The sequence below is a fragment of the Orbicella franksi genome, chromosome 4, assembly GCF_964199315.1.
Source record: "Orbicella franksi chromosome 4, jaOrbFran1.1, whole genome shotgun sequence".
NCBI classification, from domain to species: domain Eukaryota; kingdom Metazoa; phylum Cnidaria; class Anthozoa; order Scleractinia; family Merulinidae; genus Orbicella; species Orbicella franksi.
Window position 1 is genome coordinate 28,219,801 of NC_138148.1, and position 27,053 is coordinate 28,246,853.

At 39.4% G+C, this 27,053-nt stretch overlaps 1 protein-coding gene across 1 annotated transcript in view; it reads left to right on the plus strand.

Annotated features, from left to right (window-relative positions):
* The first annotated feature begins 1,311 nt into the window (after positions 1–1,311).
* Positions 1,312–27,053, plus strand: part of LOC145485099 (autophagy-related protein 2 homolog A-like) — a 34,743-nt gene continuing 9,001 nt past the window's right edge. The window contains exons 1-27 of the mRNA XM_081463740.1: positions 1,312–1,568; positions 6,360–6,528; positions 6,978–7,136; positions 7,472–7,574; positions 7,721–8,111; positions 8,795–8,891; positions 9,175–9,651; positions 10,047–10,127; positions 10,344–10,665; positions 11,432–11,594; positions 12,276–12,392; positions 12,945–13,136; positions 14,348–14,448; positions 15,256–15,422; positions 16,506–16,608; positions 17,555–17,711; positions 17,897–18,039; positions 18,983–19,155; positions 19,794–19,942; positions 20,667–21,014; positions 21,484–21,564; positions 21,952–22,058; positions 22,643–22,735; positions 23,503–23,567; positions 23,642–23,709; positions 25,557–25,721; positions 26,809–26,934. Of these exons, the coding sequence (XP_081319866.1) occupies positions 1,401–1,568; positions 6,360–6,528; positions 6,978–7,136; positions 7,472–7,574; positions 7,721–8,111; positions 8,795–8,891; positions 9,175–9,651; positions 10,047–10,127; positions 10,344–10,665; positions 11,432–11,594; positions 12,276–12,392; positions 12,945–13,136; positions 14,348–14,448; positions 15,256–15,422; positions 16,506–16,608; positions 17,555–17,711; positions 17,897–18,039; positions 18,983–19,155; positions 19,794–19,942; positions 20,667–21,014; positions 21,484–21,564; positions 21,952–22,058; positions 22,643–22,735; positions 23,503–23,567; positions 23,642–23,709; positions 25,557–25,721; positions 26,809–26,934 (4,485 nt within the window). The 5' untranslated portion in view covers positions 1,312–1,400. The remainder of the gene's footprint in view (positions 1,569–6,359; positions 6,529–6,977; positions 7,137–7,471; positions 7,575–7,720; positions 8,112–8,794; positions 8,892–9,174; positions 9,652–10,046; positions 10,128–10,343; positions 10,666–11,431; positions 11,595–12,275; positions 12,393–12,944; positions 13,137–14,347; positions 14,449–15,255; positions 15,423–16,505; positions 16,609–17,554; positions 17,712–17,896; positions 18,040–18,982; positions 19,156–19,793; positions 19,943–20,666; positions 21,015–21,483; positions 21,565–21,951; positions 22,059–22,642; positions 22,736–23,502; positions 23,568–23,641; positions 23,710–25,556; positions 25,722–26,808; positions 26,935–27,053) is intronic.

Here is a 27,053-nt window from a genome sequence, read left to right on the forward strand (position 1 = left end):
ATTTCAAGCTGACAGATCAAGCCGTCACAGGCTTCAATATACAATTTAACCCTGCTATTTCGAACTCTCATGGGAAAAGAAAAACAGTTCGCAATAACGGAAGTTCGAAATAACCGATAGTAAATGAATGAAGGGCAAAATCCAAGGAAAATGGTTTTGAGTTCGACATAACGCGGAATTTAAAACAACCGAGTTCGAATTTGCGGAGTCCAACTGTACATACTTTTTTCACTTTTCTCAAGTAGAATATATTTGAAACTATTTAAAAATTAAATAAATAAAGATGGAAATCAAAGCCCGATAAATGGCATAGGAGAGATATAGTTTCAGTTGCCACAAGCAGGAGTATGGAAGGAGTTTCGAAGTATAAATAGAGCATCCTGAGAGGATACCAACCTCGCCTAACCGGTCAGCAAGCGCCCTCACCATAATAACACTGTAGTCATCGAGGTCTTCTTCAAATCTAAAACAAGAAAATGGATTTTACATATTTGACGGAACTGACCCAGTTTACATTGCATTCAAGCATTGCGGATCAATGTTGAAGAAACTGAAGCTCAAGTCTTGCACATGGCGCTGTGGTGATCAGAGCTATCAAATAACACACAATAACAATTGCCACTTAACTGACAACTGATATATAGACAAAATTTTAACTGACAACTGGCATTTGCACTCCCCCTCCCATCCAGACCCTCACTGTAAGCTTTCGCATTTGCGCCGAGCGATCGTCTTACAATTTTCCTGAGTTTCCACTCATATGTGGTGGACCAGCCATTCCAACAAACACAAAGAGTTTGTTTATGTTTGAGTATGTTTGTCCACCGAATTTCTGGATATCGAATCCGACAAAAGAAGTTTAGAAACCGTAATTTGAAGACCTGCTAAGTTTCCCTCCAACCCCTCCCAATTTTTCTGGAAGTATATATATTCAGCCCCCACCCTGACCCACCTCGAGTGGTATCATACCTTCAAACTAACTAGTTCAAAAGTTATTGAAATACAGTAGTGTCAAGAAACTCAATTATCAGTTAGCAGACATTTGTCTTAGCCTTTCTTCAATGCTTGGTTCAGTTAGTTTTGAATGGGATGAGCGTAAAAAGCATCCGTGCTAATTTCCTTTTGCCTTTTAGAAGGAAAAACTGCACAAAGAGTATCCTAAAAAGAAACGTGGCTTGAAAATCGTATTATCCGACGACTAAATCCGACGATGACCGAAAGACGGACAACAGCGTTCATGACGGGCGAAAGGGATGATGGGAGAATCTAACGTAATATCCAAAACAACGACAACCTCAAGAGGAGAAAATGGCGGACACGCGAGGAGGACGTTCTGCCGACATTCATACGTCGAAAACCCCGATTTTAATTTATAGAATACCACGGAATTTATAGCAGCAATGCCCTGGTTCTTCCCTTGGTCGGACTTCATCAAGAAAAGGGCCTGCAGATATCTATTGCAGCATTATCTTGGCCATTTTCTGCAAGAAAAGCTGACTTTGGACCAGTTGACTGTCGATCTGTACAATGGAACGGGACGAGTGGACAAAGTGCCTCTTGATGTTTGGGTGAGTAGCGACAAAGCCTAGAGAAAAAGGATTGCAAAGAGTTGGCCTTGAGCTCTTTTTTCTTTTTTTTGGCGCGATGGGAATGTATCAACACTTTCTTTGCGCTTAAATGACCGGTTCCCTTAATAATTTGGGGTTTCTTTTAATTTCTTTTGAGCATTTAAATTTTGTATTGTCTTCTTTTCCCCTCGTCAGTTGTAACACCGTGAACGTTTATTAGGCAGAGAAGTGTTTGATTACGCTTAGGGATCGCATTTTATTTGTATATGGTTAAGCAACCAATAATTCAGAGTATATTTCTGTTTCTGTGTGTTTATGGCGAATTCGTCCGTGTTAACAGTGGTGCATATTGTACATGGATTTTGTGGCTAACCATCGGTCAGTCTTGTTTAGAAAATATAGATATATTTTAAGTATAAATTTTATTCCAACTGTGTAGGTCTGCATGGAATCGTGTGAGAGATTTTAATAATATACCGTGTGTAACTCATTGCACATATATTCTGAATATTTTTCATATTTTTCATATTTTTCATATTTTTCATATAAATTGAGGTTTCCAAATTATACAGTTAGATGTAAGCTTATACATTTGTATAAGTTTATGCATATGGTGATGTGATAGAGTTTTAAGTTTTAGATGGCATGTGATTTTGCATTATTTTGCACCAGCAACATTGATTTTTTTATGGCTCAAACCATTATGCTGGGTGGAACTCCTGTAATTTACTATTATACAGTTGAACCCCTATTAAGCGGCCACCTATTAAACAGCCACTCCTATTAGGGAGCCAGTAATCAAAGTCCCGATGAGGTCTTTTCTATTGTTTTTACATGTACCTCTATTAAATGGCCAACCCCTTTAAGTGGCCACTATCCATTTCCCCGATGGTGGCCGTTTAATAGGGGTTGGACTGTGTAATGCACTTTAATTTGCATGTAATACAGAACCGGTTTGCAATGACGAATCCTCACTCACTGAAATAAATGATAAGAAAAAGAGTGGAAGTCTTGGGTACAATGCTGACAGTTTGGAAATTAATGCAGACTGGAGGAAGAATAATACAAAATGCTTATTTCTCTGATACATGAAGTCCTTAGCTTTCAGACAACACTGTATAGGTCCTGTGGTTTGTTTCTCTCTTCTAGTCATGCTCCAGGGATTGTGAGAGTGAGCGTGAGCTTTAGCTTTTGTGATTCGTTGCTGAAAACTGTAGATCTCTTACGGCAGATGTTGTACATGTGGGCACCAGCTTCTATTGTAAATGACCTAGCCTGCGTAGCAAGTGTTTCCGTGGGGTTGGAAGCAAAGAAAGACCGAGGAACGGGATTTTCTGTGTTTTGTCTGCGTGGAAAATGGGGCGAGAGCCAAAAAAAAGAAAGAGGGCGTTGAGAGAGTGGAAGGAAGGAAACGCTTGCAGACAAACCCCTGGATTTTAAAAAACCTCCATTCACCAGTGAACAGAGCTCGTGATTGGCTAGGCTAGTCCAATATTATTGACATGTGTCGTTCAAAGGTATTAAACTTCTGAGTGCCAGAAAAAAGAGGAAGACGCATTCGAAGTTTGTTTACAAAACGGGTTTTAACTTTTCTTGCTGAACAAGGATTTAGTCATCAGCTTCGACAGTACGGTAAAAAGCCTGCAGTACAATGCTGACACTTTGGTTTTTCGAAGCCGGCACATTATTGTAGAAGCAAGTGCAACATAATTTGCAGCTGTTCCTTTAATTTTAACATCACTTTCTTGAATGCCACATGCACCAAGGACAAAATAATAAACCACTGGACAGAAAATTTGCAGTACTGCGTGGAAAACCTAGTGATTTTGTGTGACTTGTTACAGAGCAACATGTTGTCGTAAGTACTCTGACATTTCATTAGAAGCATTTTTGTTGACAGCAGTTAGAATTACCTCTGGGTACAGTTCTGAATGAATTGTTATAGTGTTAGCTGCGGCATGCCAGTTTTTGTCACAGATTTGCCTAACCAAAAATTTAGTCGTGTCATTGTGGGGAATTCTTATGAGGACATTTTATAAACAGTTTTGACTTGGAGGCTGCCTAGGGGAAGATTATCTTTATTCAGATACTGGTGAAGGTTATCGTTATTTTCCCTCTCAGATGTTTGAAGCCTCTCCTACCCAAATTGCAAAGTTTTCAGAGAAGACTTTCCGTTGTTTGTTTTTGCTACAGGCCATAACACTCGAGCCGATTTGCGGATCTGGCGTATCCAGCAAACACTTCTCTACTGGAGTTACCTTTGTGGGAGTTGACTTGCTAACTTTACCTTGTATTGATTCCTGGATGAATGATTTCGAATCTTGCAAGTACAAGGATTACTAACGCGACTTGAATACTTCTCACATTTTAACTTTCTGGCAGATTTGTGCTAAAACTTCACCCTTACAGTCCTTCCTTTTAGATGGATTGAGTAGAAATATAGCTTGATTATAAATTACCAATTTAATTCATCGAGATTTCTCCGTTCCCACTGTGCATATTTTGACAAGTTAAACTTTATTTTGGTTCAAAGTTCACTTCCGCTACGGAAGGCCAAAGATTTTATTGGTTAATTTATGACAGCTGATGACAGCACGAAATGGCAGTGTGCGTACTCAGGCATGAAAGGCCAAGTGGGCGGTTTTGAAAATCCAGGGGTTTGTCTGCAAGCGTTTCCTTCCTTCCCCCCCCCCCCTCCCCCCTCTTTTACTTGCTCCATTTTTCGCGCTGTAATTCTTTGCTCCCAAACCCCACAGAAACGCTTGCTACCCAGGCTATAAATGACCCAATTATAAGCAGGGTTCTCTCGAAAATTTGAAGTAGAGGGAGAATAACTTTGACTAGGCGGCGGACAATGCCGATAAAAGGACGTGAAGTGGTTTTATCAGAGCCACATGGAGGGGAGGGGGGGTGACCACTACCTTTTCTTGGGGGGTCCAGGATCCTCCCCGGGAAAATTTTGAAATTGGGGTTCTAAAAAGTGCATTTCAGTGTATTTTAAGCAATCATGGTTTTGTTCTTTTCTCAAAGAAAAGCAATTTCACCGAGAAAAACATACATGTAATGTAGTGTGTTAGTTGAACAGGTTAATCATCGTCATCCGTATCAAATTCGAAAAAAATATCAAAAACATAAAAAATGTTCTCATTTTGTGGTCAATCACGTGTGTAAAAACAGATGAGAAAGCCAAATGAGAAAAGAGTTTTGCTGGCATTGAAGGCACTAGATTGAGGTTTGACATTTATTTTGTTAAAAGACAAGTTTTGAGTGGCTTTAACACAGTGCTAGGGGTGGAATTCATTGAACGTGATGAAGCTTGTGATTGGTAACCGTTGCAAGTGGAAGCCTCTAATACTTGGTGAAGTTTCCTGCGGATTTAAGCTGAGAATCTTGTCTGATTAAGCGTGCGGACCATCATCAACGTTTTGAGCCTTTGCGGTAGTTTGGGTTTTTCGCTCATGATTTCAAAAGTGATAAAATTAATACAATCAAACTTAAACTTGGCATATTTTGTAAATGTTTCGCTTTATAATGAAGCCTTGAAATAGTGCATGTATTTATTCATGTGTCCCTGCTTGATAAGCTTGCCTGTTTTATATCTCACTTTCAATATTTACACAAACATCTTACAGCTGCCGAGTTTAAAGACTGTGTAAGATCTTGCGAAGTTTGTTTCTTTTGTTGAAAGAAATCTTTGCAGTTATTTGCTCTCGAAAATCCTCCATGTGTGAGCCAAGCACTGGGTTGCATGTCATTGTGTTTAAAGAACTAATTAAATTACACTTATGACCTTCGTTTGTGCCATTTCTATTTTCTTTTCAATTTATCCCAGGAACTGAACAGCGATTGCTGGGTTTTTCGCTTCATTTTCAGAGGAAAACTGAGCTTTAACTTAACCCCGGCTGTCAAATATTTCAGTGCTGCTGTCACGGCTCAATGCCCATGTCACGTTTTTGGCGGCAATTCTCACAGCCCGAATGATTTCAGATTTCTTTTATCTTACAGCTACTGTACAAGAGTTGTATTTTTTTAATCGCTACATATTTGCTGAGAAAATTAGACATTTTGTTTTCAGTTTATGCTTAATTTTATAGACGGATAGGCTCACATTGCTACAAAATGTCAAAATGTGGTAGAACAAACAAGTGGTACACATTAGGCAATAGCGGATTGTGTTGTTGATGTTCTTACCACATTTTACCCACATAAATAAAAGTTTGTTCTAGATGTGGAGAGGAAAATAGAAATACAAAACATACATGTATTTGGAAAAGGAAATATGAGGTTAACCCTGTAATGTTCCCTTAAATAATAACATATTATGTATGTATTACATAAAAATATATTACATAATAATAGAAGCCATATATGGTGACAGTGATGGAAAAAGATACAATGTACCGTAAAATGAAAAAGTTTAAGAGTTAATACTATTTACATTTTAAGAAAAGACTTCATTTCATCTGTAATCATTAGTTATAACTGAACAGACATTAAAATGAGTTAGATTAGGATGAAAATGGATGTGCAGTGAATTTTTGAATCAGTATGAGTATGTTCAACTCAGAAATGAACTTAAGTTGATAATATTAACTTTATATATACATGTAATTGGGGTGGTGAGGGACACAGCTGCAACCTGTTCATGAGTCTCCTGGCCTTCCTCCCAATCTGCCAATACATTGTACATGTACATCAGGGGTTTTATTAAAGCATTAATGAAATCCCTGCCATACTGTAGTTTATGTGATCACAATAATTTATAAGTTTAAGTGCCATGAATGATTTCAGTCAGTGAATGAGATGTTGGACAATGCTGGCATTCCAGTGGAGATCATTGATGGATTTATTGGCAGCATCTCAGTGTCTGTTCCATGGACAGCTCTTCTCAGCGAAAGCTGTTGTTTGGATATCCAAGGTCTTGAAGTTACTATCACACCAAGACAGCGTGTAGACACAGGTACTATCACTATAGTTATTTACAGTTCTTTCAATACATTGTAAGCTTTGACGGCCGAGAAGTTGGCTCCTTTTTCCCGCTAAATAATTTAAAGCAATTTGATAATGATTCTTTCAAAACTACGTAAAGTAAAAATTCCTTTTATGGACTTAAATGCATTTTTTCCTTCAGTTTCTACTAATTTTCTTAAGATCAACCCCAACTGTGCATTCACGTGCCATTCTGGTCACAAATAATTGTGACTTGTCCTGGTTATTGTCTCACTTGACTCGTTTTGAGAGCGTTGTGACTGAACAACCAGCCACATGGAAAGAGTACGTAACATAACAAGCTTCTTTGTTAGACAAGAAAAGATTGAAATTTCGGCCTTTAGAAATTCATGAATAATATAATAATATCAGAGTTTGATCACATCTCAGAGTGCAATCATAATATTTTATGTTATTTAGGAGGAAGCATGACTGATTCCATGATATGGAATGCGATGACAACAAGCATGCAACTGGCTCAAGAATGCTTGAAAGAAGGTCCGTCCAGCGGAGAGGAACAAGCAGAAGCTAGCCCGCCCTTTGAAGGTCTAGAATCCTTTGCTCAAACCATAGAATCAGGTGAGTATTGGCAGAAGCAAACTCAATTAACACATTAAAGTCATCATACATGTAACACTTGGCTGTAATTGAAAACAATTAATTTTAGATTGTGTGATTCCAGAGAATATCCATACCCACCCCAAGGCGGGTTAATATTCAGCTATTCCAAGGGGAAGGGGGCCAAAATTTTTAAAGGAAAGTACATTTTGTATGAACTAAGTCTGAATTTCCAGTGGGATGGTGAGTTCAAACCAAAAGCCCCTCCATGGGAGGGGTAAGGGCATTTTCGTGGATCAAATTTGCTAATAATCCTGTTATTCTTATTTATTGAAAAGTTTTGTTTATGTTCACAGTTTTGGCAAGAGTAAAGCTCTCCTTTACAGACACAGTTATTAGATTTGAACATTTACCAAAAGACACTATAACAGGAATCGGACTACAGATACACATTAGAAGGTACATGTAGGTTAATATCAGTGCAACCCTTTAATTTGAGAGGCATCAGTGAACTAACGTAACATACACAGTATACACTACATTCAAATCTAAACTTCAAATCTAAACAGGATTTTTTTACTCATAAAGTCTGCTGTTGTTTATAGAATTGATTATTCAGACTTATCTACTGAACTTGGTGAGAGGGATAGTCACTACAAAGCTAAGAGTGTTTATGAACCTGCTGCCTGTGCCTGCAAGAACCTAAAAATCTTTGGAGTTTCTGTTCACCTGGATGAATTCCCAGAGGAATCCAGAACTATGCCTCAAGCTCCAGATTTTCCTCAATCACCCCCACCTTCCCCAGGTAGCAATTCATGCTCTCCACCACTTCACCACTCACACAGTCCTCTTGAGGGGCTTTCATTATCAGCTGAACAGTTCCCCACCCACCCCCTCTCAGGAAGTCTCTTACCACCAATCAAGATTGCAACATTCGCTGGCCATTCTGAAATCAAACTGAAGCTGAAACAAAATGTTGCTGTTCCTGGACCTAAGGTGGGATTTTGAATGTGTTTTTTTTTGAATAATTGTCATGTATTATTTTGTAATGACTCAGTATACGTGAACATATGTAATAAATTACTCTGGATTTTTGATCAAGATGAAGTCAAGATGGCCAGATATTGGCTTTAACCTTTTTTTTTTTTTGCATTTTTTCTCCCTAACACAGAAAAAAATAGCAAGATCGATACTCAATCATCTTGACAGAACAAGCTTGGCCAATAAGGGTTTTATATGGCTTGAATACCATTTTTTTATGGGAAACAGTGGGGAATTTCAGGCAGACCAGAGAGTGCAATTTTGCCTGTTCAGGCATTCAATTCAATCACAATGTGGAGTTTAGTGTAATATGTTCCCACTCTCAGAGCTATCCATTAATAAAGTAGACTTGCATGTACAAACCTATGCTTTTCAGCAAAAAAAATTAGATCTTACATGTAAGAGCTCGAGATTTCTACTACAAATAGAAGGTCTGGAATTGTGTTTTAGTTTGAATCTTGCTTGGTTTTTGAAATGGGTTTAGAGTGTAATTTATGGAATGGTTGAAAGATGTATAGTACAATGTATGTATTCACGTATTCTTTTTTTTTTTTCAGAGAATAAGGAATTAGCTTTATTTAGACGTAAATAGTCAATTTTTACTAGATTGCTTGACATGATTATTTGATGTCTTTTAGGTGGATGTTGAATGCTTTCTTGGAACACTAAATGTTTTCTTGTCACCTAAACAAGTTCATCTGCTTGTAGAACTCTGCAGTGGATTTTCATCACCAGGTTTGCTTTTAAAAAGATGTTTAGGACACAAAATAATATTATAAAGCTATAACTAATTACTGCATCTAACAGATCTAGACAATGAAGACAAAGAGAGGTACATTATACATGTACAGGCACACAGATAGAAAGACAGACAGACAGATATACATGTAGTAGGCCTGAGAGACACTCAACATTTCATCTAATCTCTCATTGCTGTGCAAACTGTTAAGTACCAGTTCAATAACTACAAAATTTTATAACACGTGTAAGCAATTGTAGACCTGTCTTTCTCTTTTAGATGTTTCTGGCCAAACTACAGGGAAAGGCCACTCTGTTAACAAACCCATGCAACCAGAAGACTTTCAAAAGATAGAACAAGACTTACAGAACCAGCTTATGTCTGCCAGGCAGCAGGACCAGAGACATCAACAAGGCCAGCAACGGGTAGACTCATGGAACTTCAACTTTGACTCTACTTATGGAAGAAACGATGCACTGTCCCACGACTCCTCAGGTGTCGATTATTACAGCATCTTAGGGGAGGAAGGAGAGGAAACCTTCTATTCCATGTCGCCTAGCCATGATGTGCTTCCTCCCCTTGAGGAACCAGTTTTACCAGCTGACATGTTTGTAGTAAAATCCCCAGGAAATCTGCTGCAGTCACCAGAATTTTCTGCCTTGGGGACTTTAGCGGGTGTGCATTCATCCCCCTACAACTTGATGAACACTATAGGCTGTGATAAGCGATTTATGAGCCAGAAAGTTCAGATACCAGGTTAGCTTTAAAGTAATGATTATGAGAACACTTATTTATAAACTGAAGGTGGATTTGATTTCTGTAGACCTGTTTTAGATCCAGAACTGCCCATTGAACCTTTACATCTTGTGACCCTCCTATTTTTAATGGATTATTACCAACAAATTTGTAGTTATATGATCATTGATGGCAACTTGGGAAAACGTGGGGGAGATGGGGGTGGTTTGGGATGGGTTTGGGGGTTGGGTTTGGGAGGATATTCTGCCTTAAGTCCTAGGCACGTTGCACATTTTACCTGTATGGACCTTGGCCCTGTGTCAAGGAAAACAAATGCAAAAACAAAAACAAAACAAAGCAAAAACAACAAACTTGCAACAACTTTGTTTGTTTGTTTGTTTTTTTTTTTTCACAAGGAACCTCTCTAGCAGAAGCTGCGAATACTGTGTTTGTCAGTGCAAAGCAATCCATGTCATCAGTTCCTGACATGAGAACTGGTAAGGAAAACTAACAAAGTTGAATATGATCAGATTCAGGTGACATGTCTAGCTACAGTGTAATAGAATGTTCCTATATTATTATAGTTTGTTGCAAATGACAAGCACTTTTGAATGACATGTTTAGTTGTCTTGATTGTAAAGGAGAACAACCATGCTGTTCATTTTGAAATCACAGATTGAATAACTTTTGCCTTTGTTTACTAATAAATGCAGATGCTCCTCAAAGCACGGTTTCTAGACACAGTATGTCGTCTGCAAATCCTGGTCTTGCTGGAATAGCAGCCCTAGATGATCCATGCCCTGATGTGACAAAAATAAGTATCAAGCTCACCAGCTTGGCAATGACAGTGCTTCACATTGATCCAGTGTTGTCGCCATCATCAGAGATACAAGACTTCCACTCCAGTGACAGTCATCCGTTGTCTCTCATGGCAGACAAGTTCTTTTCTAGCCTTGGTACATACGGATTTGGAGGAAAAGACTTTGAAGGGATGGCAGAGAAGTTTGCTTTGGCATGTTGTGCAGATCATCTCAGGTAGGTGTCTTTGTGCAGTCCCTTAATTAGCCACCAGTAACACGATCGAGACTGCTACTAGCAGTAGCTGACAAGGACTTGCTGTATTGCACATGGCACTGAATATGACCTAGGATATGGGAGGAACCTGGGGATGGTGCAGTGGTTTAAATATGCACATGGTTTGGTGTTATTGGTTTGAATCTTGGTCTGAGTCAGGCCCTTAAAAGTTTGGTCCTTACTGTACATTGTGTTGGCAAGGCACTAGGTTTGTTCAAGTTCCTTGAGAAGGCGTGGGGTGGGGGGTGTTACAATACCTATAACTGTCATGTATCTTTATCTATAGGCATGTGCTGTTTTGGTCTGAAAAGAGGAGTAAATTTTGAGCACTTTGCGCTGAAATAGGGTATATTTTTTACTTTGGCTTCACAGGCACTGGGTATCTTGTTTACATTTATCAACTAATTTTTTTCTGCATCATTACTGGAAAATTTGTAGCTTCTCTCCAATTTTTATGTAAATGGAAATCATTCCTTGTTAGCTTTGATCATGCATGTGTGGTAATTCTAATGGTCTGAAATGGAGTATCAATTTTTTGGTTTGGGTCTGAGAAAGGGTATGGACAATCACAGATTTTGGTCTCTAGTAAGATAGGGGTTTCAAAGTTTGGGCCATACACCCCCCATGAAAAACTTTGGGGGGGTGCCCCCCACCCCCAAGGATTCAAGTATATATTACGTGTATTTTCACAATTTATCTTTAAAGTTTGTGACATTTGATTCTGCAGATGTATGGCTGCCCCTATCTCATTTGAATTTGAGAGAACAGTCAGCAGTTCACACCAGACTGGAAACATTGAATTGTCAATAGGGAAACTGGAGCTGAATGAATATTTATTTGAACGATTATCAACTTCTTCACCCACTCCAACTCCATACTCCGTAACTCAGGTACAGTACTTGTCAACTTCATGTATCCTTTCACATTTTTCCACTATTAGTGGTATGTTGGACATAACTAAACAATTTTGTATTTACACTCTGACAGTAGGCTGAAATAACAATGGGTCGTTATAATGATAATGCAGGAACGTGTACATATGCAGCTTTTAGTTTAAATGCACAACCCCATCAGCTCTGCTGATTATTCCATCGGGTTTAAATACATAGTAGAAACATAGTACAGTAGATGGTCAAAATAACAGGAGAAAGGCAGTTTGACCTGAAAAATGAATATTTCTCAAGATTTACTGGGCAACACATTAGAAATACATTATAAGTTTGGGACACTCTTTTGTAAAGTTTTCAGGTAGATTGTTTGAATTTGCATACGTTTTAATATTTTATTTTTCGCAGTGTTCATTTTGAATCAGATGTACAAAAGACATGAAAACATGATAAGAAAGGAGAGGATTTTCTGTAGGACAGGATGGAGAGGCCATTGAACTTATAAAACATAAAAAAATGAAGGCTTAGTTAAGCCTTAGAGAACTCCAACCTCAGATGTTTCCGTAGATTAAAGCCGCACCCCCAAATTTTTAGTCGAATTTTGAGGGAAAAAAAGGTGCAGCTGATGGTGTACATGAACTTATACAGTAATTGATTTCATCTTTCTCTCTTTCTTTTTTTCAGTTACTGAAATTATTTTCACGTGATAGTCAAGCAGCACCTTATTTTGGATTTAATCCAACCTCTTCCCTTCCTTGCCTCAGACTCAAGCACAGGAATACTCAAAGAACAACTTCTCCTGTAATCATCTTCCTCTTTTGCTCTTTTTTATTGGCTTTATGCAACTGAAGTAAATGCATTTCACTCCCGTATTTTTAAACCTTGTTGCAAGACCTATTTTATGTTAGCCTCATGGTTAAAATGTGCCCCTTGGATTGGTTCTTGTTAGAGCACTGACCGAGGACATTGTGTTGTGTTCTTGGGCAAGACACTACCTTTACAGTACCACTCTCCGCCCAGGTGTGTAAATGGGTACCGGCAAATTTATTGCTGCCCAGGGCGAACCCTGTGATGGACTAGCATTCCATCCATGGGGGAGTAGAAATACTTCTAGTCGCTTCAATTGCTACAGAAACCGGGATAAGCACTGGCGTTATGGGCCACTTAGCTCGCATACAGACTTTGCCACCCTTTTACCCTATTATACACATGTAGACAGAAATCCAAATAAATGAGTTAACTTCTACCACTCGCCTTAACCCTTCAGAAAGTATTGGAAGGCATACCTGTAGTAATAGTAATTTTATTATTTTGTTTTTAGATTAGAATTCTAACGTTTTTCCCCTTTTCCAGGGGGTTGTTCAAGGTCGCAATGTAGTGTTACCCAAGTCAGAGTTGTCCGTGGAGCTTGGTGGCTTGCTTTGTGAAATAGATGTGTCAATAGTGGACAGGTTGACTGCACTGTTGGATCCACAGCCTGTGTTTATGAACCATCCGTCAAATATGCAGTCCCGCATGTTTAAATCGTGCACTCCATCATTAGTCGTATGTTGTTAGAACTCTTATGTTTTTGGTACTTTTTGAATAAAGTAATCGTGTTGTTTACTATGTGTGACAAAACCGAGTAGTTGAGACTCTTTTAGAACATTTGTAGATCGTTTACTAAGTTTGTACGGGTCATTGAAAACGTTGAAAGTCATAGAAATCAAGAATTTCGTTTTCTAGGCCTGGAAAGGTCTGGAAAGTCTTGAAATTTATTTGTTGGTCAAGGAAAGTCATGGAAAATAACAGTTAAGTCTGGTACGTCCATCGCTGCAGGTGTCAAAACAAGTACAAAATAAAACAAAGGCGAGTTAACGGGCAATGAATAGCCTCTCACACAGACGTTCTTGGGGCAATTTGTACTGCAATCATTTTAGCGAGAGGCTCCAGAATAGAAATTTACTGCGAAGTATCTCAGCACTTTTGTAACTCATTGTAGGTCTTTTAAATAGAGCACTGCATTTAACCTTTCCTTAGATTGGTAAACTTGTTACTGTATGTCCCGGATTTATAACGGATTCAGCTGATTTCTAAGGTTTCGTCCACACTACGCCGGAGATATTCAAAAATTACATTTTCACTCTGAGAACGCATTAAGTGTTTTCTGTCCACACGTACATGTAACACCGGAGAAATGTTTTCCGTCTAGTCTAAAACGCAAAGCCGGCGTTTTCAAATTCTTCCGGTTTGAAAAGCGTTTTCAAAAAGCTCTGTTTTTGTGACGGATTAATGCGGAAGGTAAGTCTAACTGTAGAAATAAAGCTGCGTTTTCATTTTTTTTTTTCTGGCGTACTGTGGTCAGAACCAAAGTGTAGAGGAACTGGTGGAGCATTTGTGGCTTAGTTTTCGAGTGATAGTATTAGACCATCCTTGTAGACCCAGCTTTGTTTAAAATAATCCGATGGGAAATACAATTTTTTCATTATCAAGATTTTGAAATCATTACAAATTGACGGAACCATGATCAAAAGCTACCGTCTTACAGTACATACAGTTTTTGCATAGAACGAAGTTAGTTTCCTTATTTTAACTCGTGAATTGTAATAGTCACGATTTGTGTTGGTGGTCAGGTCATTGTTATCACCAACATGGTACCATGAGGATGCTTCAAGTTGCTTAATTCGCAACCTTTCTGGTAGAAAATTGCAGGCCTCACTGAAGTTTCTTCCTCTGACTGCTCTGCAAACTTCTAACAATGTGTTGTCTTTTGACAGAATCAACAGGCTGTGTTTACACAAGCCATGGAAGACACTCCCACAGTAGAACAGCCTTTTAACATTCACCTGTCTTGCCCTTCTCTTACTCTGGTCTTAAGGTGAGCAATCAAGTCCTTTATAGATAAACTGTTGCGGTTGACAATCCGCTCAGTTTGACAGACCGTACTAAGACTGATTTCGCTTTGTACATGGTTCGAAAATTGCATCTTATTAATTTAGAAGACTTGGATATTTTGACGCCTTACCTGAACTAGGGGGACAAATCGCAGCTTTAGGTTGTTTCAGGTACGCGTAGGTTCCGTAAATTTCCTTCTCATTCAGGGGATTTTTAAATTTTTTTCACGTACAACGTGAAAATATTTAAAATTTAAATATTTTCACGTGTATGCAAATGAGGGAGAGAAACAGTTGACTCAACCTGTATGGTTTGTCTAGGTCGTTTAGACAACCTGTAGCTATCAAATTACTAAGTACTGGGTAATTCCAACTCTTTCAATCGTGTAATTCTTTTTTATTGCAAATTTTTGGTCCTTCTGAAAAGGTTAGGCTAGCCAGAAAACAGTTTGATTCAAATACATAACGAGGAAGTGGTATGACAATGTTTTGCTAGTAGAGTTAGAGAGACGACTCTATCGAAAGTTGTTCTTGAAGTACCGTCTTCTAATGAGGTCCATCTTTCAAAAGTGAAAATTTGCTCAAGCCTGGAACTCCCCAAAATATTCTTCTCTGAATTTTCTTGTAATTTTTAGAATGATTGCATTTTGCGAAAATACCTCTTTGACTTCGAATTTTTTGTGAAATAAGTAGAGACCTCTGGAGTTACATCATGATGCCAACACAGTTTTATCAGAAAAAGGTATGTTCTTAAGAGGTGGAATTGACTTACGTTTTCACCGGCATTATAGATTTCCCATTCCTGACTTACGGCCCGCTGTGGATCGGCGTCCCTGGTGGAAACAGTCGTTGAGAAAGGAGTGCGTAATATTTGACTTTTCAGCTGTAGAATTCAACACATCCCTTACTGGATCAGACCTTCCGTGCCGTTACGATTTAGGCTTCAAAGAATTGCATGGTATGGAAAACTTAGAGTTTACAATGTAGTTAAGATACTGGTCTTGTCTTTTATTTATGATAATGAACAAGCAAGTGCTTTATTTCTTGTATCTTGGATACTGCACATTTCAAGCAGGCTTAGTTCCTTGAAATTGCTGAGAAGTTTTGGAAATCGCAGTCATTTCACGGTATGCCTTTATTACGTTAAAATTAGCAAACTAGTGAATGGACGAAAACTTTTTTTTCCAAGTAGTTGAATATTTAAAATATAAACTTCCACTGTGCCCCAGCTCAGGTAGTGCTGCGTCAAGAGAAATGACCAGTTTTATGAGCCTTGGGCCAGTTATGGTTGCTCCCTGAAGTTTTAAAAATGCAATTTAATTCAAGACTGAATGCTATTATTTTAACATTTTAACAGAGATGATTGTAAAACATTTCATCATTGTTTATAACGTTTGATAGGTTCGAGAGAACTGGTTGTGTAATACGACTGTAAAGCTAGCTTTCAAAATATAACACTATCGTGCGCAACACGATAAATAATTTCCCTTTGGAGCCATCTCGAGTCTGTCCGTATCAACAGGGCATTAAAGGGTTGTAAGGCCTGGGTCGAACGCCGTACTTCTCAGGAGCCTAACCTAATGACAGTTTCGGTCGACTCAAATAATTGAAAGAACGCCTGTTTGAGTCAAACGTCGAACTTAATTCAGTCGACCCGAACTGCTACACCAAACAAATAACAAAAGCGGTCTTGTTGGTCAATGGTTTTTCAAGGTGAAGAAGTGTAGCCTTTAGACCTTTGATTATGCGTTTTGGTTCGACCCATGTGAAGATCGGTGTTTGACCCAAAATCGTTCTTCAGGCGTTATTTACGGCTGGCCAGGCGCGAAGAACGCCTCAGCCGCTCCAAATAAAATCAGTCGAACTTAACTGGGTCAAGCGCCAAACTTCACATGAGCCACATTGGGTTCGGCTCATGTGAAGTACGGCGTTTGACCCGAGCCTTAGTAACACTTTGTTACCTTTTGCTAACACTAAAACAAACCGTCAAAAGTGATGTGTTAGCGGTAAGGAGAGGTTTCACTCTGAATGGTTTTTACAGGTTATTTCCAAGAAGATACCAGCGGTGATAAAATGCCTGTTATTCATGTCACACATAGTCAAACTGAGAACGATACAGGAAATGGTGGCTTTGACTGGCCAAGGTAATGGTGTTAGAACTTGTCATGTAATACAAATGTATATGGATGCTTTGAGTGTTTCACGTCTTTAAATCTCAGTCACGGTATTTTGAGTAATTTCTGCAAAGTGCAAAGTTACCTTTAAATTGAAGGAAACCTGAAAATAATGGTTTGGTGAGATAGAAAAACGCCAAAGAGATGATGATAAACCATAAAGGACCAGGATGATTAAAGATGGTGAAGATTAACATGGATTACAAACAGCGAACTTGAAATATTTAGGCTAAACGCACAAACCGTGACGAACTCCTTTAAAGGTTGTTTCTTACTGGCATTCTGAATTCACCCATTTGAGACAAGAGCCAGTTATCGTGTCACTTTAAAAGGCTTGTCTGATTATTTTCTAGCACGGGACACTGAGTTGCTGAGCTTATGCTTAAACTGATATAAAGACCTGATAATGACCTGAAATTGAATATAAAGACCTGATGATGGTCTATATTCAGCAGTTGAAGGTGACTTTTGCTTTATGCAGTGGTGGCATCAAACATCAGCATCAGCATCTCTGCAGCATAGCGCTTTTCATTCTTCGCTAATATTGTGAAATGAATGAATTTGATGAAAATGGGCCTGAAAAATAAAACCAGTAGCTACAGTATTCATTTAAATCCTCCACTCTCTTCAAACCGCCTGCGAATCCTTTAAGACCTGATAAATGATTTTGATATGAGGGGTAGGAGATAAATCTTACGGTTCAACGTCCATCTAGCAGATCTGAGAGAACTGTTTTTTTTTTTTAGAATTTGTAACTACCGGCACTTCTCCTGAAGCGATAACATCGCAGCGAAAATATCACACCGCTCGCTGTTGCAAAGTTAACTGAAAACTATAACTGTTCTCTCGAAAGGTTTGTTTCAATCCCCTCCTCATTTATCCGGTATAGGTCATAACAAGTGCTATTTGTTTAAAGGATTGTGATTACAGTGCAGCCATCCGCTCCTCTCTCGGCTTTAGAAGAAGTTCCCTCGTCAGATAACTCGCCCCTCAGTTCCCTGGATGCCTACCCTGTGATGAAGGCCGAACCGTCACCTTTCTCCTCTAGACCTGTCATGTTTGAGACAGAAGAGGTTAGTCAGTCTTGTTTTCAATGTACATGGGCAGAGCACATCGGCGAAGCTAGGCAATGATGGTATTTATTTAAACTTAATTTACAATGTGGGTTGCTGAGCTATGTTAATACAGTTAGATCAAAAACAACAACAACAGCAACAAGTGAAGTATCGAGCTGAATGGATAAGCTTTTTGATTGCAGCTTTTAATGCCTGGAAGTCAGGAGGAAATGACCAAATTTCAAGAAGACACAGTGGCATCCTCTAAAGTACATGTCGAATGCACCTTTCCAAGACTAGATGTCAACCTGCACACGAAGGATGTCTTTGAAAATATTTATAACAGGTGGGTAGACTATCAAGAAGAGATGAAAGTTTTACAAAGTACATGGAATTACAGCTCCTGGCGAAAAGGAAAAAAAAAAAAAGAAATTTGTCTTTCGTGGATTTCAAAACACATTTACATGTATGGCTGGACCAGATCGTTGTTATGCGCCCTGATAGAGCTATTAGGCCGGCTCGGAGATGGTCGTAATAGTACCTGAACCGAGTAGAGAACAATTCGGGGTGTAATCTGGCTAGTAATTTTAACGTAGCGCGAGGCCGATTTGAAATTATGTCCACGATTACTCTCCAACTGTACAGTACAAGGCCCAATTACTAATTAATCGCAGCACGAACTAATTTCGAGATTAGTAAGTCTTTTCATAATAAAAAAGAAACTTGGACGCATGCTTTAATTTTATCATATTTTATTTATAGCGTATCTTTTACGTTTAAGTAGCATTGTTTTGTATAGCTTTTACGTCTTTATAATATTTTCCACAGGACCGTTCTGAAAACCACTTTATGTGAGATCGTCCCCTGTATAAATATTATTATTTTATTATTAATTATTATTATTATTATTGTTATTATTATTATTGTTATTATTATTATATTATTATTTTTAAGCGATGGTCAGTAGTATTTCTGATTAGTTTTAGAAAGAGTAGCGACGACAACGTAATCGCGCGCCATTTGTCTGACAGACTGGCGCTCGGAGGACTGTATCAGATTGGAGAATTTTATCATGGATACGCCGGTTCAAGAGATGAAATTGTACTGTACAAACGGAAGCGGAGGACGTAGTGTAAACACCAATTTGATTACCTGTTGTTCACCCCCCTCCCTTCCATGCCATTGCTTTTCATGACTTGGCATAGGATCAGGAACTCAGTACTCTGTTAAGGTAATGCAGTTATACATTGTAATGCTTACACAGTGTTTTCGCGTTTCGTTTTTTTCAGGCTGGCCAGTGACCTGTTGCTATGGCAACCTATGGCTCCCTCCCCAGCAGATCGGCCCGACACAGCTGGGTTTAATATTGGCACAGGGCTGGACCTAGCCAGTCAGATGATGCAGGCACAAGGACCGGATCGCTTTGTCATGTGTAGATCAGGGCTACGCAGCTACGATGATGGTAAATAACTATTTTTGTTGAGAACACCCCGCAAGATCTAGAAAGCATGCAGTAAAAGCTAAATATGACTGAAAGAAACATACAACGATACAAGCACGAGCTGTTGACGTAATGATGGTGCGAGCAAGGAGAATTTACATTTTGATAATCAAAATAAACGAGCCATTCCCTTTGTGAGGAAACACTTGGCTGCCAGGCTACTCACTATCAACAACAGAAAAGATAGCCAATGGGAGAGCGACATTTGAAACTCGATAGAAACACGGAAAATGTTTTCTGTTTTTCTTATATCAACTACACTTCAACATCCCGTAGTGAACACTTCTAGTTTATCGTTTGTAATCTGTCTCAATCTTTCCCAGTGTTAACCATCGTTGTACCTTTTTGGTTTTGTTTTATATACCTCGGTAGTTTCTACCTCAGTGAACTGTTATTTTGAGGTATATACTTATTTGACAGCAATTTTGTACTTCACAAAATCCATAATATCAACAGTCTACGTAAACGTTGGAATTTAACCAAGCTTTCTCTCGTGTTTTCCATTACGTTTTGATAACACGCGTTCCTCTTTGTCCTTTTCGCCAATATGTAACGTACTGTCAAGTGTTGTAATTCATTCCTCTTTTCTTTGTTTGTAGATGCATCCTCGTCTGATGAAGGCAGCAGTAATTTAACATCATTGGACAATAAGTACAAACGAACAACGTCCAACCCTAACGGCCAGACATCCTTTACACTTACGCTCAATGTTGGCAAGGCCAGACTAGCGGTTTTTCCTGTGAGTGAGGTGAGACAGGTCTAGGAAGCTGTTCTTTGATGAACCACCAGTGATCCATAGAGAATTGGTCTCAATCGCAAGCGAACCCTTTTACCGTTTACTAGTTTTAAGCTCTCCCTTGTTATTCGGCAATTCACCATAAACCCAGTGCAAAAGCGCAAATATTTTACAAACCTTTCTACCTTACCGCGAATTTCTACTGAAATTCTCCACGACCTGTGTCCGTCTGGCCTCGCAGCTCAGTCGGTAGAGCATCGATCGGCGATCTAATCCGAAGGTCGCGGGTTCGAATCACATCGAGGTCAAATAATTTTTCTCTTCTTTGTTTGGTCACCCATCTCCTTGGAAGGCCTATCTTCATACTCGAAAGGAAATCTAACCCTCCAGACTAATCTAGAGCTAATCCTACACTTCTCAGTTGTTAGTGTCAGTGCTAATTTCAGCCCAACATTGCATTCGCAATTGCTGTACCCGGAATTCATACAAAACCTTGATGGATGTATTAGGTTCTTATGTGGTAGTTTTTCACATGAACAATGGCAACTCCTAGTGACGCTTCTGAAACACTATTTGGCGTTTTCAGGGTGTGAATAGAACTAGTTTTAAATTGATAACTCAAAATTATCAAAGCACCTTCGTATTTCATTTGTATTTCACAAATACTTTAAGATTATAACTTGAATTTTGTAGATTTTTCGAAGGGTTTTATGGTGACTGTTTTCTTTTCTTTCAGAGTTCCTCTCCAAGTGGAAGTTCCAGGGATTGTAGCTCGTGTTCTGAAGAAGTATTAGGAGAAATAGCAGCTGAGTTCAATGACATTACATTCTTTATAGCAGCTTGTTACAAAAGTCAAGTGGATCTGAGCTACCTGTGCCTTCAATCTCAAAAAGTCGCTTTCCAGCATGCGCCAGTGATGCCACAGGGTGCCCACGTGTCCATGGAGTCCGCCTTCAGTGGAGCCGAGCTCCAGTCCACCCTCTACCACACTGAACCGGGTGTAAGACAAGTTGACGGGAAGACCGGTGAACCGATGTTTGCCTTTGCTATTAAAGTTTCAGGGGATACGTCGAAAAATAGTAAGGTACGAAGTGCAAATTGAACAGAGAATTACTACTTAGTACTTTGTACTTAGCACTAACGTGAAGTTGTACTGCAATTTACATAAGTCGAGCGTTTCTCGGCCATTTTCTCTCGTGCTCTTCGCTCATGTAGTGAGCGCTTTTCCCTAGTCAGAATCAGGATAAAGAAAATGTCTTATCGCCTTTGTAGCTACATGACTTTGAGGAATGTTTGTTGCACCCTGATGGATGTGCTTATATGAGTCAATACGCGCGGTCAAATTACATAATGGTAGGCCATTCTCGGTATTCGACTGGAACTAGCTTGCAATGGAGGCTAAAGCGGGGGAATATCATAGAGTAATGTCATTTGCATTTGAGAAGGTTCCCGGATTAGTCTCAGTTGCAAGCTAGTAGTTCTGGACAGTCCAATACCGAGAATACGAAAACAGTTTGTTGAGGTGATGTGGTGCTACCTGATCTTTCTTTTAGGAAATTCTGTTTTCGCTGGGACTTCGCAGAAGCACTCTTCGCCACAGGATGCTTGCTTCTAGACAGATGTGGCTTACTCAGGTATCAATATAATGCTTCTTTAATCAAGTGTTGTGTTTGCTGTGTGATTTTTCAGTGAAACTTGGAGGCCGTTTTTAACACCGTTTTAGACAAGTCTTTGTAGAATGACTAAATTTCTAGGCCTCTCTTAGCGGTTCTTGTTTGTCCGTTCACAAGGATGGAACTAAAATTTGCCTCGCCAGTATGGTACCTTGAAAGGTCTTGTTGTTCAACTGTGGTTGGCTCAATCGACTGAGGGAAACATTCAGAGAAGCGCATTTTTCCAAGGCAGTTGGTGCTCACTGGATCACTAAAAGTATACGTTTTGTCAAACCTCGCTTAGTTAAATGCGTGTGACTATTTATTTATTTTAAAATCGGTCATCACTAACAGCATTTATTTTTGCAGGTGAGAGATTTCTTTGACGTCAAGGATGACCCGGTTCTTGGTTTCAGTCCTCCAGCGGTCGTGACAGTATTCCACACACATGTGTGGGAAGGAACCATTGACTATAGGTTTGTTATTGGAATTTTTCCACACTCGATACTCTTCTAGCGTGTTTGTTTTTTCGTTACTCGAGGTGCTTTCCATTCGACAAAAAATTCCGAAACTTTCAAGGGCATATGGAACGAAAATGTTCTAGGAGAGTTTCCGAAAAATCTGAGAATTGCTGACTTTCAGAAATGGAACCATTCAATTCGGGGAGTAAAGTCACATGGAACTGGAATTCACGTTTATAAATTTTCGAAAATTCGTGTGTATCTTGCGAGGTTGCCCTCGTTTCCGTAAATTCCGGAATCGAAAGTGCGACACCACATGGATCTATGGAGCTACGTGATCAGTGTTTTTTTTATTTCGAGGGGGGTAGGGGATGAAGGAGGGGGCGAGTCTGTAGACGTTTCTCGTTCGGTGAAGGAATTAAGGGCGTGGGGGCAAGTCTGTTTCCTTTTAACTTATCCTGAAGTGGTCACAAGTAGAATTTAATTTTTATATTACATTAATTATTTTATGATTCTGGTATTTGGTTTTGTGCATCTGTATTCTGTAGCTCATGAGCCAGTGCAGTCAATGTTAGTAACGTGTTACTCTCTGCCCACAGGCCAATCCACCTTCCTTTACGTGTTCTTGTTACCATGGGAACGTTCAGTGTGTCAAGTAACATCACGATTGAGTCTAATGTCTCTTTGCTGAGGTAGGTTCAATAAACACTGACTGTGCACTGTATTAGCGCCAAAACGTGTTACCTATAACACAGGGGCTTGAGCAGTGATGGTTTGATTTTGAAGAAAAGTACTCAGCAAATATCAGCAAACACTGAGGAAGTGAGAATGACTAACGATGAAGAGAATAGCGTCTTGCAGGCGTTCAGTTAATTGGGGTGCAGCTCGGCCGAAAAACGGTGAGAGTAAAGAAAGAGGGGCTTAATGCGAGGAGTGAAGGAACGTGTTCTTTGACTTTCTGGTATCGCATTCTTTCCCCTATTCTTTCTCGCCGTTTTTGCTCTGTGCCCCAACTTGCCTGCAAGAGGCTATGATGAGAATGAAAGTAGATTGCATTATGGAGAACTTGAGCCGGAATGGAAGGCAATATTTAGTTTTCTAGAGTGGCTCGGATTTCTTAGTGGGACTTCGCTTCAAGAATGCCAATTACTAGCACTTTCCTTTTACAATTAAAGCCACAACATCTTGTGCGGCTGGTCTTTTCCTATAATTATGACAATAACACTCGGATCGTGTCACCCGGCCACTCTGAATGGCTGCCCGAATCATGTTGCCAAACACCTAGTTTCTTTCTTTCTTTCTTTCTTTTTTCTTTTTTCTTTTTTGTTTGTTTTTTTATTTGCAAGCCGATGCATGCTGTACAGCTGGTTTAGTTTTAGGTGAATTGCTTCAAACATTTTTAGTTATTTCACTGACGAAGTTTCATCTAAACTGATTTGTTTGGTTGGTTCTTTGCCAGATTTATCATCGATGATGCGGCGTTGTATCTCTCGGACAAATGCAGTGGTTCTGCAAATATCAGAAGTAAGTTGTATTAGCTGGTTCAACTCAATTATTTTCATTCGTGATAACTGATTTAAGTGTTGATGTCTTTCCAGATTATGTATGTGTTTTAGATCTTGGGATGTTTGAGCTGTCCCTTTTCACGTGTGATGGCAGTGAACAGGTAAGAACACCAAAACAGAAATCCGTTGACGTTTCTCGTGTAAATGAGTCCTTTGAAGAAATAGTACACAGTGAAAATCTTCTTGTGTTCATGAGGGACGAGTGACGATGGCCCAACTTCTATGTATTAAAACTAGAAGTAATCAAAGATTATTATGAGAGTGCGTCCGACGCCGTCACTTAATTAAATATATAAAATGATTTCACTGGCTGACTTTTAACCTCTGTCTATTGCTAAAATCAACGTTTTTCATCGACAACCGAGGTTTTATACAGACAGATTTATCATAGTGTTAAAGTCCTCCATTTGTTGACACGTTGCGTGACAGCGCAAGTTTCCGTAGACTCACAAGTTTAATAGAACGAAAATATTTACATTTATAGCCTTCAAATTTCGTGCTAAATATTCTAAAATTAACTGGTAATGTTTGAACGTAAAAGCTAATTTGTAAAAGTAAATTTTACATACATTATTCTAAACTGGAAGCACAAATGTAAGCAAACATTTGCAATCGTGTGCTCGTTTATCGTCAGCGTAAACAAACTTCGTGCGACTAATCCGCGTATCATGTTCCCCTGATGAGTAAGGTAGACAGTATTTAAATAATTTGCCGTTCCTTGGTTCAGGCTCACTCTTATGGATCTTGCCTTCAGAGTACTTTTCCACCGATTCCAAGCAATATTCAACCGGATAAGGACTGAGCTATCTACGTGTCTGTCGCGACTGGAAATAATCAACTAATGCAATCAAAGTATAGCTTTTCCCACAGTTAACATCCGGAAAGCCAAGGCGCTTCAAAGTCTTGTTCGTTTTAAAACAAATAAATTAAACAAGGGCAATTCCATCAGATTTCGATAAATGCCACCGTCGAGGCGTTTAAATTCACCTAAATCCAACGCTGAGAGCACAATTGAATACTTACAGCTTCCAAATTACAGTGTAAATGTCCACAAAAACCCGCACTTGAACGAAACAAAGACCCGCACTCGAAAGAAATGTACAGCACATGGTTTGGCGATGATGTCATTTGTTTCGCCCCTGCTGCGGGGCGGCTAAATCGGTGTCGCAACTTCGGACGAAGGTCCACCGTCCCATGAAACTTGACTCAAGTCTGCATTAAGACTGCGTTCTACGAACGCAAAAAAAGATTCTAACCTGTCATTGAGGCGTTCAGCCAAATTTCGATGTTTTTGATCTTTTTTTTTTTTTTGTATCAAGTTTTTTTTAAAGGGAATATCAAGGCAGAGGAATCTTAGAAAAAAACTCTACTTTTGGTCGGAGTCTTGTAAGAATTTGGATAGATCGAACCTAAGCTATTGACATTTCCAGGACTAAACGAGATGTTATTATCAGAGAAAAGTAGGTTTTGGAAGACTTTTGAAGAATGCAAGGACCGAACTAGGTCTAAACGCCAATTTCAATGACGAACCTGCAGGTTACAAGACCAATTCTAAGTAACAAAGAAATTCTAGAGTTACAAAATGGACCAACTGTTACACTTTTTGCCTCCGTCAATCATAATTCAAAGGACTACTGGCTGTAGACCGGATTGCAAGATCTCAGTTATGTTGGTACGTCTAGTTTGTACTTTAACATAGGAATTCAAATTAATCTCGTCGACCTATGCATATCAGCAATCTTTTTGGGTTCCTTGAACTTCTTTAGTTGGTTCAGAGTTGGCATGTTTTTGTAAATTGACGTTATAGCTATTTCGTAAGATAGCGGTGTACTTTCTTTACAGAAGTATTGAAGAAATTGTTTTGTTGAGGTTTTGAAGTAACAGAGTGCTTGGCCTTGAAATCACATCATCCAAACTTTTCAATAGTGCCGTTTGTTATTTTGTTCAGGGTCATCCCCAGATGGAACTGCGCATGTCTAACAACACTGTCAATGTGAGAACGTGTTCGGACTCGTGCTCCGCTCTGCTGCAGCTGATTCAGTACATTGCGGCAGACGGGGATCTGGTGCCTAGCTACGAACCGGAAGAACCAGCTGCCACAAAAGCACCCTCGGTGAGTAAAGTAACTCACAGTTCAACTGTTTAGTGCATATGAGATCGAGGAACTGGAGACAGTACAATTAACTTTTTAGCAGAGCTAACATTACTTTGGTATTTAAATGAAGGTAATTGACTTTCTAGAGAAAATGTTTACTACGTCTGGGAAGTACCATTGATATTTTCCGTTTCCTTTGAGTGTAAGATTGTGAGGTCCTACAGCCGAGACAACATCTAGGGAGCTTGGGTCGAGTCTTGGAAGTTAAAAGAGTATTTCTAACCAGTTTTCCTCAATACTTCCTCCAAAAAAAGCGATTTTGTTGAACTTTCTAGAGTAATTATGAAATACGAAAAGTGCAAACATGGCAGGCAGATCAGTATGGGCAGAAAATTCAACAGATTTGACGTGAATTTGCTGAAAGAGCCAAATACGTTGTGCTTATCTTAAGCAAAGCAGCATCACGAAGAGTAGTGCTCAAGAAATTCGTTAATTTGGCAACACAGAATCTGTTCATAATGATAAGTAGAACGTTGACTTGGCTGAAATTGACTGAGAAATGAAGAAGTGGATACAACTAGAATTACTTCAAAAGTAATATTCCTGAGCCCCCAATGGGAGTCATGATCAACCCACAGCGTTTCAGAGACCGGTTGGAAGCTGCGACTATTGAGCTTTGTGAGACTCATAGGTTCTGATATAACATTTCTCACTTTATTTCTTTGGTTTGGCAGTTAACAGACCTTGTTACACTACTCGAGTCTGTCATAGTCTAGTTTTGGCTGGTCTCTCTCACGCAACGCTACGCTGTCGGCAGAGAGGGACCCACTCCCGTAACGTCGCGTGAATGAGAGAGGGCCAGTACTGGCTGGAGTCTGCCATAGCATCCAAACGGGGTCTGGAAGAGTTTGAGGGTTGAGTCCTGTTGAAGGCTTAGAAACGATATTTTTTGAGTCGTTAGATTTGCGTGCCCCTCATTTATTTCAAACAATCTGTTCTACTTCACCCCTACTTCCTAAAGTTTACCTTAGTGACTTAGTGTTAATTTGTTATGAATGTGGGATATATCGATTCTCTTTCATTTTGTCCCTTGTGTACGGTTTAGACTCCTAGCCGCTGTCCAGCTGATCCACCGCTCAAGCAGGGGTCCGTAGATGAGGGTGAGCTGAGCAGTATCATGACAGAGGCCATGGTAGATACGCACTCTATGGAAGGGCCCTCTCACGATAAGGTACTATGTGCTGTTAGGCTGAGCGATTTCTTGTGCAATTTACCGTGCAACAAGGCTTTGCGAAGTAAATTGCAAGGTAAATTTACGCACGGGAACAGATGTCTTCATTATTATGAAAA